This window comes from Schistosoma haematobium, chromosome ZW, assembly GCF_000699445.3.
Source record: "Schistosoma haematobium chromosome ZW, whole genome shotgun sequence".
Classification (NCBI taxonomy): Eukaryota; Metazoa; Platyhelminthes; class Trematoda; order Strigeidida; family Schistosomatidae; genus Schistosoma; species Schistosoma haematobium.
The window spans coordinates 26904476-26921607 of NC_067195.1; the positions used below are offsets into that span (position 1 = coordinate 26904476).

Genomic DNA, 17132 nt, shown 5'->3' on the forward strand with positions numbered 1-17132 from the left:
GCTAAGATCTGGGAGTTAGACGTTATTCCATCTGACTGATCACAATCACTTATCGTCCCAATATATAAGAGAGGGATAAAATCATCCTGTGATAACCATAGAGGGATTAGTTTAACTAATATAATATCTAAAATACTAGCCTCAATAATTATCAGACGCCTAACTAAGACTCGTGAACTGCAAACACGAGAGAATCAAGCTGGCTTCAGACCTGGTCGTGGCTGCATCGACCACATATTCACCATTCGATGGATTCTAGAACACAGGCATACTTATCGGCGTCCGACAATGGTGCTCTTTCTTGACTTAAAAGCAGCATTTGACTCCGTAGACCGCGAGATTCTGTGGCAGTGTCTGTCATTGAAAGGCATACCTCAGAAGTACATAAACCTTGTGAGGGCTCTTTACTCGAACACGACTAGTCGAGTCAGAGCTTATGGCGAACTGTCATCTACTTTTGCAACCTCAAGTGGTGTCCGTCAAGGCTGTCCACTTTCTCCATTTTTGTTTAACTTCATCATAGATCTACTGATGGAAATAACATTCTCGTCGACTGAGTTCTCGGGTATTAATCTCCTTCCAGGAGGTCCACTTATCGACTTAGAATACGTAGATGACATAGTCCTGTTTGGTGAAGACGCTGACAAAATGCAGAGTCTTTTGGTAGCACTAAGCAACAATGCCAGAATGTTTGGAATGCGCTTCTCTCCCTCTAAATGCAAGTTATTGCTTCAGGACTGGTCTACGTCAATACCTAAACTAAGGATAGGGAGTGAAGTAGTCGAACGCGTTGACAACTTCACTTATCTTGGAAGTCTGATCAACCCTAATGGGCTGGTATCGGACGAAATCTCAGCACGGATTCGAAAAGCTCGTTTGGCCTTTGCCAACTTACGTCACCTATGGCGAAGGCGATATATCCGTTTATCAATAAAAGGTCGAGTGTACTGCGCGGCAGTCCATTCTGTCTTACTTTACCGCAGCGAAACATGGCCATTAAGAGTAGAAGACACTCGTAAGCTATTAATATTTGACCACATGCCTTAGAAATATTGCTGGCATCTGCTGGGATCATCGGGTAATTAATAGTGAGGTTAGACGCAGGGTATTAGTGAATGATGGTAAATCAGTTGATGAGGTTATGAATCTTCATCGACTGAGATGGTTGGGCCACGTGTTACGTATGCCTGAACACCGACTACCACGACGTGCAATGCTAACCAGTGTTGGAGATGGTTGGAAGAAAGTTAGGGGCGACCAAACTAAAACGTGGCATCAGTGCTTGAAGTCACGGACTTCTAGTCTGAGCCATGTTGGTAGATGCAGATTACTTGGTTGGGGTCCGCGTGACTTTCGTAACCAATGGTTGGAGATTCTTGGTGACATGGTTTAGAATCGATCACAATGGCGTCGGTGTATACACTCTTTGTCTTCCCTTAAACTAAGAGATTAAAATCACTTCATATCTTTCTTTCTACGAACCGATTTTTTCTTCTCGTACTATATCTCTATAGGCAATCTTTCTCTTATATATTACCACCTTTGACCTAACCACTGCTATGAATCCGGTGTTCATCTTGTTGTGTTGATGCGGTATGGCAACCTGTACCGATGCACATATGTGCCTGGTCCTACGTTGTAGCTGGCTGACTGACTTGATTGGACCAACTTTCGTGAAATGGGAAGTAGTTAATAGGTCTAAGTACTACATTAGCACGTCAATTTTAATTTATTTAAAAACCTTAGATTCGATGAGAAAATTTTGGTGAGAAGTTACGCAATGGAAAGTGCCTCTGAAAATAATATTTTCGAATTTCAATACAAGATCCTAATAAGATAAAACAGCTACACAAACATTGTTTCTGGACATTAACTCTACCAAACAACATCAGTATGTTATAAAACAATACTAATTTGTGTATTCGAGCTGCTAAAGAGTTACAAAGTTTGTGAGTAAATCCATAAAAATATATCTTCACAACATTCAAAAATTGAAATTTCGCTAACCTTTAGCCACAAAGAAACAATTTCGAGTACTGGGGATAGCCCAAGACAAATAGCTAACGATGATAATTTTATCAGGAAGTACAAACAGTCAGTGCTAATATCCTTATCAGCAGGAAAGACTTCGAAGAACAAACGATACTTCACATCCTCTTCGTTTTTCAGCATTATGTACGTAGCTATGGTATCCAAAATTTCGACTTCCTCTAGTGGACTTGGTTTCTAAAGTTTGAGTGAATTTAGATCTATTGAGACAATATTTCTCACCTTTCCATCAACTGTAAGTACGCTGTTAGCAGAAAATTTCAAAGTTTCTGAATTAGTATGTTCGTCTCTAAGGTGTGACTCCAAGGTAACAAGAGACTTTTTGCATGCTTCAGAAGCTGACATTTTACGATCGAAAATTAACGTATTCGGATTACTCGTTAAGAAATTTGTTAAACTTCTGTATTTATTAAAGAAATGATAATTGTAGTAACTACTATAGGATATTTATAGCCTTTTTTCACATAAATACTGAAGTAAACTCTAGCCCTTTATTGCTGTCCAGAGCAAATAAAATATGCTTGATTTTTCTCAGTGTATTAAAGTCATCAGTGATGTGGCACTTGTAGTCTGAGGGTGCTCTTACCTCAATGATGAACGATAGCACAAGAAAACAAAGGTGTAGTTCATAGGTATTTGTTCAGCAAGTTAAGTATGTGATCTTGTGGTCAGAGATGCAGTCTGAAATAAAAATATGATAACAAGCAGGATACAAACACCAAAAAAGTTGTTCAGAACTACTTCAGTAATGACATTCGGAAGTTGACAAGTTGTGGTCTAGAGTAGATATACGTATTGCTGGCAATTGTAAAAAATCGTATGGAGACCTAGAAGGAAATAAATAAGTGACTCAACAAATCAGTAAGTGAACACGATTTATTTAGTTTGTCAAACTGGACAAATGTCATAAGAACAAAAAGCACACTGAATTAATTTCAACACACTGAATAACAAATGAACGAAAACTGCTTTAAATCAATATGGGGTTTAACGGCTGATTTCTTTAATGTACACTGTGTTTGAGAATTTACACTTATCAACGGAAAAAACGCCTTTATCGGGTTAAAAACCCAACTAAATGATTAGGGGAAAACCAAAGTATATTGAACGTTCTCCGATGAACACACAGACATCCTTACTGAATCCTACGCCGATGTATACAGCCAAAAAAGCGAAATGTTTGAGCTAAGTTTTTTAATGAAACTGGATGTAATTATTATTACAAAAATATGGCTCGACTGATGTTGATCCTACCCAAAACACCACAGAGTTAATGTGTTAGAACTAGTAGGATCATTAGTCGTAAGGGTGAGATCATAGTCTTGAACATTCGACAACATTTACGCGTTAAATGAGAGCCACATGTGAGTGGTAGTAAGTTCGAAAATCAAGTGACTGTTGAAGTAATGTTCTATATCTTTAGCAACCTGATCAATGGCCTCGCTTTGAGTCACGTTTTTATATGAGGTAAGACTAATAGCTGTATTAGTGGTGGGAATTCTGACGCGCCACGCATGAACCAAACATAGCTGACAACTGCGTTTTGATAGTAAATTGTCGTTGACCGACCTACAATAAATCCTTGTACAATGTATCAAGAAAGCGACACGTTTTGACTTAGAACATAACCATCATTATTCAACATTCCTTGTACACAAGACAGTGAAGATTTTGCAGATATTTAACTTCACTCTGGTAGATAAATAGTGATCATACTGTATTGTACTTTCGGTTTAGGACAGACGATTTCGAATGTCGTTTTGCTTTGTCCAAATAAATGGTGAACAGACAGACCCTTTATCAGAAAAAGTGTTTTCTCAACGGACTGATCAGTTTATATAGATCATCGCATTGAAGAAGTATAGGATAAGTGTAAGGTCGTGTTTATAAGAGCCTAACTCATTCATTCCTCGTCAACTCTATGTACAATATCATATTTTCCTTCATGGATAGATAAGCTAGTTCAAAAGAAACTAAAACGTAGGAAATACTTACTGGACTCGTTCTTTACAAGTGGTCATGAAACATTCACGCCTAGGTATTGTCAAGTTCGGAATACGAAATCTCTTTAACGCGAAAGTGACACCTAACAAAAGCAATTGTTTTAGTACACTGAGAGGACTGAACAGAATCCCAACGACAATGATGGATGAAAAATCTGTTATATCAGTTTACGGCAAAACTAGCTGCTTACCAATACATGATTGAGGTTAACAATTTGGATACTAATATGAGCACATTATTTGGTGATATCTTTGACAGACCGAATATCTAGCCAGTCTTTATTATGAATGAAATCATATTCCATTGGCTCAATAACGTAAAAACTGGTAAACCTCATTAGCACAACAAGATGAACATCAAATTCATAATAGTTACTTTGATGATAATAATATATATAAGAGTAAGATTGTGTATGACGATATATTACAGGAAGAAGGAATTTAATCGTAAAAAGAAAGATATGAAGTGATTTTAATCTCTTAGTTTAAGGGAAGACAAAGAGTGTATACACCTATACCACTGCGATCAATTCTGAGTCATGTCACAAAGAATCTCCAACCATTGGTTACGATAGTCACGCGGACCCCAACCAAGTAATCTGCATCTACCAACATGGCTCAGACTAGAAGTCCGTGACTTCAAGCACTGATGCCACGTTTTAGTTTGGTCGCCCCTAACTTTCTTCCAACCATCTCCAACACTGGTTAGCATTGCACGTCGTGGTAGTCGGTGTTCAGGCATACGTAACACGTGGCCCAACCATCTCAGTCGATGAAGATTCATAACCTCATCAACTGATTTACCATCATTCACTAATACCCTGCGTCTAACCTCACTATTAATTACCCGATGATCCCAGCAGATGCCAGCAATATTTCTAAGGCATGTGGTCAAATATTAATAGCTTACGAGTGTCTTCTACTCTTAATGGCCATGTTTCGCTGCGGTAAAGTAAGACAGAATGGACTGCCGCGCAGTACACTCGACCTTTTATTGATAAACGGATATATCGCCTTCGCCATAGGTGACGTAAGTTGGCAAAGGCCAAACGAGCTTTTCGAATCCGTGCTGAGATTTCGTCCGATACCAGCCCATTAGGGTTGATCAGACTTCAAGATAAGTGAAGTTGTCAACGCGTTCGACTACTTCACTCCCTATCCTTAGTTTAGGTATTGACGTAGACCAGTCCTGAAGCAATAACTTGCATTTAGAGGAGAGAAGCGCATTCCAAACATTCTGGCATTGTTGCTTAGTGCTACCAAAAGACTCTGCATTTTGTCAGCGTCTTCACCAAACAGGACTATGTCATCTACGTATTCTAAGTCGATAAGTGGACCTCCTGGAAGGAGATTAATACCCGAGAACTCAGTCGACGAGAATGTTATTTCCATCAGTAGATCTATGATGAAGTTAAACAAAATGGAGAAAGTGGACAGCCTTGACGGACACCACTTGAGGTTGCAAAAGTAGATGACAGTTCGCCATAAGCTCTGACTCGACTAGTCGTGTTCGAGTAAAGAGCCCTCACAAGGTTTATGTACTTCTGAGGTATGCCTTTCAATGACAGACACTGCCACAGAATCTCGCGGTCTACGGAGTCAAATGCTGCTTTTAAGTCAAGAAAGAGCACCATTGTCGGACGCCGATAAGTATGCCTGTGTTCTAGAATCCATCGAATGGTGAATATGTGGTCGATGCAGCCACGACCAGGTCTGAAGCCAGCTTGATTCTCTCGTGTTTGCAGTTCACGAGTCTTAGTTAGGCGTCTGATAATTATTGAGGCTAGTATTTTAGATATTATATTAGTTAAACTAATCCCTCTATGGTTATCACAGGATGATTTTATCCCTCTCTTATATATTGGGACGATAAGTGATTGTGATCAGTCAGATGGAATAACGTCTAACTCCCAGATCTTAGCTAAAATATTGGTCAACCTAATCGCTAAAATTGGACCACCATCCTTAAAGGCCTCTGGAGCCAGTCCATCTGGACCAGCTGCCCTTCCTCGCTTCAGATTAACTATAGCCTTTTGAACTTCTGCTAGAGTTGGGGGACCTACTTCAATGTTCCATTCACACTGTCTGGGAATGGAGGGTAGTTGTAGAGTAGCTGAAGGCCAGTTGAACTGTTCTCTGAAATGTTCCGCCCATCGTTCTAAACGTCTGGACTGAGAGCAGATGAGGGTGTCGTCTTTTTCCGAAATAGTCTGACTTACACTTGACTTATTAATTCCAGTTTCTTTTATTAGTCTGTAGAGCTGTCTTGTGTTTCCTATAGTCGCCGCCTTTTCCATCTCGTTTGCTTTCGTTGCCTACCACTGCTCACGGTCGTTCCTTAGACTTTTGGTTAACCTAGATCTGATTTGTTTTCGCTCTTCATCGTGTTCAGAGCCTGATGGGATGAGTTTACGAGAATCCATCAGTGCGATAGACCTTGAGGAAATCCATTGGTTCTTTGTGACCCTGTGGTTTAAATCACTGATAGATGTCACTGCTGTTTCCACAGCTGTTTGTATAGCTTTCAAGCAACATCTGGGTCAGCCTCGTTTTCAGAACTACCTAATCGTGACCTCAGTTGTTCCTGGAACCTACTTTTGGTTTTCTCGCTACTCAGTTCGGTTTTAATGGGTCTTTTTACTGTGGCTTTTTGCGTCCAGTGAGGCGCAAGCAGATGCGTGCCCGTATTAGAGCGTGGTCGGAGTCCAAGCAGGTACTCCAGAATGAGCGACAATCTTCTACCGCCCCTCTCCAACGGTGACTGATGGCAACATAGTCTATTTGAGTCCATCGTTGGTTTGGTGTAGGGGTCGCCATGTTAGACGATGTCTCTCCTTATGCTTAAAATTTTTGTTTGCTAAAAACAAACGATTGTCTGAGCACAGTTGCATCAGACGGTTACCATTATCTGTTCGCTATGCCGGAATGCTAAAATATCCACCTAAATATCTTTCTGTTTGGTTTAAGCTACCTACACGGGCATTAAAGTCACCTGCTACGAGTACTATGTCTGAACGTTTAGCTTTCAGAAGAAGTTCAGAAAGCTTTCTGTAAAATTCATCTTTCACATCATCTGAGCTGCAGTCGGTGGGAACGTAGGCAGAAACGACAAAAAGGCAACGACGTGTGTCCCTATCCTTCCGAGTTCTTACGGAGCCGTTTAACCGAACAGCACATAAACGATTGTTAACGGGGATCCACTCTGACAGTGCTTGTTCCGCCCTCATGCTTAGTGCTATGCCTACTCCTGCCAATCTACGAGAGCTGGCCGTCGGGTCACCAGATACACGGAGGGTGTATCTCGTTGGCTCTCCATTTTGCCGAGGTGAGGTCAAGTGAAAGACCACACTGGGATCGTGTATGCGTGTTTCAGAGACACAGTATACATCAATTGTACGAGATTCAAGGGTTCTAGCCAGGGAAGCCTGTTGACCGATTTGACACAGGGTGCGTACGTTGAGCGAGGTTTCAGTAGACCTGGGACAGTGTTTTGCGCACTGGAATCGTTGGCTATGGTGACACTTGAGGAGGAAGAAAAAAGAGGAAATTTAGAGTTGAAAGTTGATTTAGGGGAAATAATAAGAATTGAAGAGGGAGGTTGATTATGAATACAGTGGTCTTGAGTGCTGTTTAGAGGTATGAGGGCGGTTATCACTTCCCGGTTGCCCACACCGTGGAAGACCGTATTTCTAGGATGGGAATAGCTCATATCTAAATACTAATCAGTCAAACTAATATAAAGGAAAAATTATTAGAAAGAATGGTTAGGGATAATATGTTTAGTCAAAGATGGTCATAGTCTGTTGACTTCGGAGCAAAACGGATTTCGTAAAATGCATTCCTGACTCACTAACTTACTGTTAAAACTGGACAACAGGGTCTACCTATCAATGTACTGACGAATTTCAACGAGTCATTAGAAAAGGTATCTCACTCAAGAAGTCTTCCAACTCCAGAACGACAGACACAGTAAACTATGGAGTCAGAAATTTTCCTTGCAACCGAAAACATTGGGTTGATAGTAAATAGGATGCTGGGTTGGAGTGTGTAGAAAGTAAATTGTAGCTAGGTTTTATCCCCGTGTCCCCTATTATTTATACTTCATGTCAATTAATCACCAAGACCTTGTAAATAGTCGGTGCTCTTATTTGCAGATGTAAAAGCTTGGAGAATAATAATCTTATGAGCTTGATGTCTAAGTTGATTTACATGAATTAATCAAATAGGCACAAAGTTGGTGTTCGTAAACTGAGTTCAAGAAAAATGGGCTAATAAACATCCGTTACTGTAATTCGTCAGCATATCATCAATGGGACAGAAACTCCGCAGGTACAAGAACAAAGAGACCTATGAATAATCGTAAAGAATGATTAATAAAACAAATAAGTGAGACTATAATTTATGGACGACCTTTGAGCGACGCTAAAAAGACCTTGAGAATGTCCATTTACATACTACGGCTAAATGAAAGTTATAAAGCAGATTGGGGAATTAGAATTATGATTTACATTTTATAGTTAAGTTTAGGAATTAGATTAACGGTTCTCATCACGAACTGACATCAGATATAATGTCAAAACTCTATTTAGCCAAGTGAATGAACTAGTTGGGCGCCAAAATACAAAACCTGTTATCGTAAACCTGATTGATTTGTCCATAAATTATAGTTGTACCAACAAATACACAGAATCACCAGCTCCTAAACGGTCTTATAAACAACTGATACTCCCCAAAACCTTTAAATGCTTTGACAAAGATAAATTCCGAATTCTACACACTATCTATGAAATCCCATCTAAAATACTATGTCCAAGCAGTTAGTTCATGTTATGCTGAGACGCTTGAGTGCGCTCGACGAGAAAGCACGAAATTGGTGGAAGGCTTTTCTGATATTATACGAAAATCGATGTTTAAATCTCCGTGGAACTCAAGGTGAACTCATACTACCATATCATATGCAGTCCCACACCCTAAATATTACATGAGCTGTGTGTGTTTTATCGCCCTATCTGCGACTTAACAATTAGTCGAACACAAAGAGGCTCAAAAACTACGGTTATACAGACAGTGAGAAGTCACTTTATTATTTTCCTTCTGTCTAGAACTGATCATTTGAGTACATTCCAAGAAAGTTCAAGGATTGAGATTAAATCGTCTACGTCCGGAGTTATGTTTCGCATACCGAGTAGTGAATTACTGGAATTCTCTACCATGACATATAATATCAGCACCTTCTGTTGATATATTCAAAACGAGATTGGACCTCCTTAGAAATACAAACTGAAAGGATTAATACAGATCGATAGATTTATTCTTATTACTGAAGATAGAAGACTTATCGGTTGGTATACAGAACATTGGCGCCCCAAAGTCAAACGCCTTTCACCAAGGTCGAGGGGAAATTTTGATGCTATTTTTCTAACATTTTCTATAGCGGCTTTCCCAAAATGAATCAACTTTCCCCCAAATTTGGGAGATTGGGCGACTACTTCGACGGAGAAAACGAACGTGATAAGAATGGTTGGTTCAAGGACTAACATGGGTCAGTAAACTCGTCATCTTTATTAATGAAGGCTGTTCAATAGTTTATCAACTAAAGTAAGCAGTCCTGTCGCCAGGAGTCAACATTCTACTAAGTCGCAACGTTCATTCTTAGGTCGGTTCGCGTCGAACATAAAGGTTCGTTGTGTGCTGAAGGTAGGTGAAAATCAGTAATAAAACATGCATGAGAGTAAGGCGATCTGATAACTAAAACTAGCTTTCAGTGTGAGATTCTTAACCCATTACAAGACTATTTACCTAAACAGAGTGGCAACGCTTCAGGACTATCGTTCACTGACGGAGGTTGCGAGCACTTGAAGGTCAAACAGTCGCAAGATGATTGGTGCGTCACATCGACGATTCGTGAAAATTTTCAGAAGCGGTCAAATGAAGACATTTTTAGATTTGAATTGAATTCAACCACACCATGTCTGATAATGTTCATTCTTCAAGTAACGAAGACGATGCCATCGTGATGATGCATGATATAGGACGAATCTTCAATGATAATACAGGACGATCTTAGCTCATTGGTGGCATGGTTAGACAGGTGGTCACTAGAAGTAAATCCTAATAAGAGTGAGTGATGCAGTTAAATAACTCTGATGAATCGTATGACTATACACTACGTGGATTCGTGCTACCCAAAGCAAGAAACTACAAAGACTTAGGAGTTATATTAAGCAATGATCTCAAAACGACTAGTCACTGTAAGGCTGCTGCTGCAAAAGGCTATAGGGTATTATGGTCAATTCGTAGGTCTTTTCAGTATTTAGATGATGAAATGTTTGGATTACTATACCCGATTTATGTGCGACCACATTTAGAATACGGGATTCAAGCAGCGCGTCCTTGTTTCAAATATGAAGCAGATATGCTAGAAGGAGTCCAACGACGAGCTACTAAGATGGTACAAGGTCTAGCTGGCCTATCTTATGAAGACAGACTGAGACACCTTAACTTATTTCCGTTATCTTACCGTAGAGTACGGGGTGATCTAATATTGGCTTATCGTATACTGAACGATGACCTTGGTATTAACATGTCTTATCTTTTGCTTCCGTCTAGAACCGATCATTTGAGAGGACATTCGAAGAAAGTTCAAAAACCGAGACCAAACCGTTTACGTCTGGAGTTCCGTTTCTCGCACCGAGTAGTGAATTACTGGAATTCTCTACCGGAACACGTAATATCAGCACCGTCTGTTAATATATTCAAAACGAGATTGGACCTCCACAGTATTACAAACTGCAAGGATTAATATAGGTCGACAGACCTCCTATCCTTATTACTGAAGACTGAAGACTGATATTTTGTTATCTCCAAGATTTACAAGTTGGGACAATTTTGAGACGATGGTATCGTTACTTGTAACGCAGTTTTGGTAGCTTCGACGCCAATACAATTTTTATGACGATATATGCTTGGATCATACTATTTCATATAAAAATAAATGATTTGTCTACCATCAGCAACGTATATACCATAGAAGCGCCCTTCCCGTCAGCGTATACAGATCCCCCCATACATACATTGGATAGCGTGACCATTAAAGAACTCGGTGTCTTTGGTCTGCTAAATAAGCTTGACATAGGTAAATCCACGGGGCCCGACGAATCACATCCTAGGCTACTGAAGGAATTATCTAACTTCGTTGCAGGCCCTTTAAGTACGTGCTTTAACCTATCCGTTACGCAGGGTCGTTTACCGAAAGACTGGAAAAACGCCATAGTAAGTCCTGTCTTCAAAACAGGTACGAAAGACAAACCTGAGAACTACCGCCCCGTTAGCCTAACTAGTGTGGTTGTTAAAATCTCAGAAAAGATTATTCGGAAGGAGCTGTTTAAGTATCTCGATAAAAACCGGATCCTCTCGGAAAAGCAGCACGGCTTCAGAATAAGTTATTCTTGTCTCACTAACTTATTAGTGGCTCGTGAAAGCTGGTGCGCTCTTAAGGGCCAAAAGCTACCTGTAGACGTCGCCTTCATTGATTTCAGTAAAGCTTTTGACAAAGTTCCGTACAACCGGCTGTTATATAAGTTAAGAAAAGTCGGGATTGGAGGCAATTTATTGATATGGATAAAAGACTTCTTAGTTGGGCGTCAGCAAAGAGTAAGGGTGAACTCAAAGTTATCTAGCTGAGAAACTGTGCTTAGTGGAGTGTCCCAGGGTACAGTTTTGGGGCCAGCGCTATTCCTCTTGTATGTAAATGACCTTCCTTGTCTCCTATCATCATCGGTCTTGCTATATGCTGACGATGTCAAGATATGGAAAACGATACGATGTAAGAGTGATAGCTTAGAACTTCAAAATGACCTGAAGAAGTTATCTGAGTGGTCTCAAACATGGCAGTTGCCGATAAATACTTCCAAGTGTGTTGTGATGCATATCGGTCATCAAGGCACAGATACATACACGATGGATAACACTGAGCTACCTGTCGTCCAGACATATAATGACTTAGGAGTTATCGTTAGTCAAGACTTAAAGACTACTGCACACTGCCGTGCAATAGCCGCCAAAGGTTTTAGAACCTTATGGTCAATACGTAGAGCTTTTAGTCATATCCACGCTAAAACGTTTTTGACTTTGTATACAGTGTTCGTTCGTCCTAAACTTGAGTACTGCATACAAGCGGCTAGCCCCTGCTTAAAAAACGACAGTGAGCTTCTGGAAAAGGCTCAGAGAACGGCGACTAAGCTGATTCCCGGAATAGCGAAGCTTCCGTATGAATCTCGACTGGCCAAGCTGAACCTTTTCCGTTGTCATATCGCAGAACTAGAGGCGACTTGATTACAGTCTACAAATTGCTTAGTGATAAATTTGCACCTGATATGCCCTCATTTTTCTTGTCTTCCAAAACAGAGAATTTACGAGGACACTCCAAAAAGTTCATAAGCCGAGAACAAATTACTTGTCAGCTGACTATCGACTTTCCCATTGAATCATCAACGAGTGGAATTCACTACCTCAGCACGTGGTTGAGGCTTTATCCGTCGACTCTTTAAAAGAAAGTTGGATCAACTGAGAGACCACCATTGCCAGGACTAACATAGGCCATCGAGCCTCCTGTCCTTCCCAAACTGAAACTGATACCCCTGGAGCGTCGCCAAACAGACGTTGCTATTATACTTGTGTAGCCGCTAGAATATCTTGGTTCCAATAGTCAATTTCAACAACGAGCTGAAGTTTCGAATGTTGTAGCTGATCATTGAATAAACACTAGAAGCTTTCACTTAACTAAATAAATAATGGTAATAATAGTAAATAGTCAATCTTAATTGGTGAATTTTTGGAGGCGAATCTTCTCAAGGTGGTTGTGTGCCCAGCTAGATGATCCGTGTGTTGAGGGAACGCGATCGAACTGTGTCACAAAGCTTACAGATTGAAAGCCGTATCAAGATACGTAGAAAATAGGTTTTTTGAAACGTCGATTGTGAAGAGACCCGTTAACAACTCTTTCTATGACCCTCGTTACTGCAGAAAACAAGAAAACTGGTCAGACGCTTTCACCTTGTCAACACCCCAGTGAACAAGTGTAAATATCCTCGTGTTCCAGTCAGATGATAGTTAACTCTCGATCGAAGAATGGCCGAAAGATTATTTCGAGGGAGAAAAAGGAGGTATCTTAATTCTATCAGGACTCTGGATCGGACAACATCTGAGCCAGTAGATCTGTGCTTGTTCAGGCGCCCCAAAATCTCCTTGACTTTCGGAGGTCCAAACCTAACAAAACGTGAGTCAGCATGGGGAATGATTGGATAAATTTCATTGGAAAGAGTCATAACAAACCGACAATAATTGGACCATTTCTCTAGTCAGCAGCTTAGCAAAAGTATTACGATAACTATCATGTTGAAGAGTCCAAGTCCACGATATATAAAGTTTTGTGTGGCTTCTTCATAAATGTAAAAAAGACATCTGATTAATTTTCATAGACCTTGTTCGACGAAAGTGATAGGTTATTCTTTATAATTGACTCGTTATGCCCATGTATAACGTGACTAGTCAAGGATTCCGGATATTTTGATAATAAACACCTCTCTGAACATAAACCTCTAACTTGACAATCTCATGTGTACTAAATGTTGATGAAGATGCCACAGGTATTCAGAGTTTGACAACTCTTTAACCAGTAACATCTTATATGAAGCGTATCCACCAAGTGAAATCAAAGGACAGAAGCGAGGAGGTTCGAAGATATATTTGATAGGCTATCAATATATAGAGAACCGTTTGATCTAATCTGGCTAGCGATTGCAGTAGATATTGAGCACGGCGTTCCCATTCGTGATCTGGTGCGGATGCACGACCGAGCGCCTTCAGCTAGGTGAGTCCTTTAAAACTAATGTGGTCAGCATCCAATGTCGAAAACTTACAGAGCTGTTTTTTGGGGATTCGTTTACCGCCACAGATCACTTCCCCCCAGAGAGGTGGTGATGACCCCAAGACGTGGCCAGCCAGAAGTTTGCACCCAACGAGTTTTGTCGTTGGTAAACACTCTTCTGATAGCTTGCCAGATTTAGCAGCGTCTGGTCATCTTTCCTTATATAAGGGACTATGAAGTACACATATAGTGAAAAAAATAATATACAATGAAAACTTTTGATTCCTTGGAAACCTCGTCGTTCTTTTTATCGTCTTTTCCAGCCGTCCTGGAAAAGGAAAAAAGAATATGTAAGTGCATGTCGAATTAAACTCGTAAGCGCTTTAAGACACAAAGTGGGCGAAAAAAGGAAAATAGCGTAAAAGCGATTTTTACGAAATGTCTTTTTTTAATTTTTAACATACATATTAGCAAAATAATAAATATATAAAAATATAAGCATATAAAAATTGATTTTTTAAATATTATATATAATGCCAGCATCCAATGTCGAAAACTTACAGAGCTGTCTTTTTGAGGGATTTGATGACCGCTACACTGATTCGGAGGATTTATGTTGTTCTTTACAATTGCTTTTGTTCTCACTGACATCTTATACCAGAGTTCTGTGTTTAAAAAATTCTAGATCACGTTATTATCTGACCATTCGCACTAATGATATTTATTATCTATTATTTTGAAACTACTTTGTGTGTACAGAAAGTCATCAGTCGGACTTCTGAACCGGGTCATGGATTCGCTGAAGTGATTTTATTCACTGTAAAGTATAGAATTCGCAGAACGAAGTATTTCCGCCGCATACAACGGGCCTTCGATTTGAAGAGGGGTAGGGAATGATGCCTAAGAGTTTTTGCAGTGGCCAAAGATGTGACTATTTCTAGTGCGTAGGCTGGAATGATTGGTTTGCAGTTCATCGATGATTTGGCGTTGGATAGTATCGCGTTATGGATGATTCTAGTCTTTCTAAATGTCGGAGTATGCCTAAGTATTGATCAACTAATAAGAAGATGACTAGCTTCTGAGTAGAGTCCAAACACTCAAATTAGTACACGATCTAGGAAATAATTACACAGGAAGCCTGAACTTTGAAGAACAGGCCTCCTCTATTATTTCTAAATCTAGACGGCCAATTGGTTTCATAACGAAAAATTTCTTCACAACAGAGGCTGAGCTTGCTCTCTGCAAAATATGTGTACGACCTTCCCTTGATTACTGCTGTTTTGTCTTCTCTAATATGAATATCACAGACAAGATAAGAGTAGAAGATGTTCAAAGACGCTTCACACGCCAACTGCTGAGATGTAACTCCAACCTCGATTACACAGATAGATGTAAGCACCTCTCTTTAAAACCTTTATGACACCGTAGGCTAAAGAACAATTTAATATTTCTCTACAAAGCGATATATGGGCTCTCCTTTCTAACCTCCTGTCCGACTATGACCCGCGACACAGCACATAGACTAAGAAACAACGCATATACACTACTTGCCGTAAAACACCAAAATAAATGCGTTGTAAGTTTTTACAGTACGGTATAGTTTATTGTGGAACAAGCTGCCAATGCCAATGCAACTCCATCAGTCTGACGAAAGTATTCACCTTCAAAAGTGAACTGAACTTTGTCAGTACATAATAATAGTAAATCTTTGAGAAGTTTTACAGGCACACGTAATTGAAAATTTTTTACAGATGTGTAATCACAAAATATATCAATGGTTTTTTCAAAGGTACGTTTGTAAACAAGGAATTTACATCAAATGAACACATTGTCTTTTCCTTGATATTAATATCACCTTAATGATTAACCAGTTCAAAGGAATCCTTCAGAGAATACTTACATAAATGTCTTCGAATAGGGTCCAACAACTTTGTTAATCATTTAGCCATATTCTGTGTAGGTGATCTGCTCATTGATAAAATTGGGCGTAAATAAATGTTTGGTTTGTGCATTTTACGTAATCCATGTAAATGACCATACTCAGAACCAATAGGTTCCAGGAAATTAAATTCCTCTCTACCAATAATATTCATGTGTAGCAGCTTCACTTTGTTCGGATTCATTCTTCCCTCTACTTTGCTAATACCTGCAAATTCACCATCAGGTATAAATTTACTTTCAACACTAAGGATGGATAACATCTTACTATTATATTCACATTTATTCATGATAACTACGCCTGACCCTTTATCAGGTTTTAACAAGACAATATCAGAGTTTGCTCGTAGTTCTTTAAATGATTTAAAATGCTGAGAAGTTAATGTGCTTCTCTGTCTCGGTCCAACATTATGAAATTGGTGTGCTATATCCACTAGTTTAGCTTTACACCAGCTTTGATTATTTAAAGACGTAGGGGTTAGAGTTCTCAGTTGATCATATAGATTTTCAAATTGAGCATTTACTTCCAATTTAGATATTTTCGTTATTGGGACCGAGAAATTAAAATCAAGAGAAAGTGCTTCATTTTCATTATCAGTTGCTACAATGGAAGATAATTTAGTGACATACGTTTCAGGATTTACTGGGAATAAATTAACTTGATTGGTAATAATACAAGATTTTTCAAGCTTTTTACTGATCCTTTCCTTTGTTTTTAAAATGACATTACTACCAAAGTTGGTTAATTTAATATGGCAGACTATAGGTATTTCATTTAATATAGGCAATGCTTGAGTGTGTAATTCAATTAAATTGATCAGTTTGTCTTGGCACTTATCTATTTATGATTTCGACAATCGAATAAGATCTGAAATATTTGGTTGTAATTTACTTGAACGTAAATTCTTGTATAGTTGATTTGGGAATATGTGACTCGACAAACAAGACTTATAGAAGTTCAGTTTCACGCGTTCCGATGCAATTTTACATTTAAGGTTGACAAGTTCATCTAACCTTTTAATAGTATGTGCAGGGAGTTTTCTTTTAAGAAAGTTAAAACAATTAGTCCCTTTGACAAATTTCGATAGTGATATTAGAAGACGAAGATTATCAGAACTATGTGATATATTAGCGCAATACATTTCGAACAACCTGGTCACACATATACTTGTTAGAAGCATTTATATATAAAAATAAGAGATCAACTAGACAGGAAACGGGGTGAGAGGAGATAAGGATAATGATAAGAGTAATAATAATAATGTGAACACAAA

General features: G+C 39.2%; 2 protein-coding genes across 2 annotated transcripts in view; one reads left to right on the forward strand and one right to left on the reverse strand.

Annotated features, from left to right (window-relative positions):
- The window catches only part of WEE1_2 (Mitosis inhibitor protein kinase wee1), a gene marked incomplete at both ends in the record, with an annotated part of 47770 nt that extends 39616 nt beyond the window's left edge, over window positions 1-8154 (forward strand). Inside the window, one exon of the mRNA XM_051210863.1 lies at window positions 7735-8154. The remainder of the gene's footprint in view (window positions 1-7734) is intronic.
- MS3_00003146 (uncharacterized protein) overlaps window positions 1-10018 on the reverse strand; it is a 31063-nt gene extending 21045 nt beyond the window's left edge. The window contains exons 1-3 of the mRNA XM_051210864.1: window positions 9852-10018; window positions 2272-2876; window positions 2008-2226 (exon numbers count right to left, since the gene is read on the reverse strand). Of these exons, the coding sequence (XP_051070880.1) occupies window positions 2008-2226; window positions 2272-2394 (342 nt within the window). The 5' untranslated portion in view covers window positions 2395-2876; window positions 9852-10018. The remainder of the gene's footprint in view (window positions 1-2007; window positions 2227-2271; window positions 2877-9851) is intronic.
- Window positions 10019-17132: the final 7114 nt, after the last annotated feature.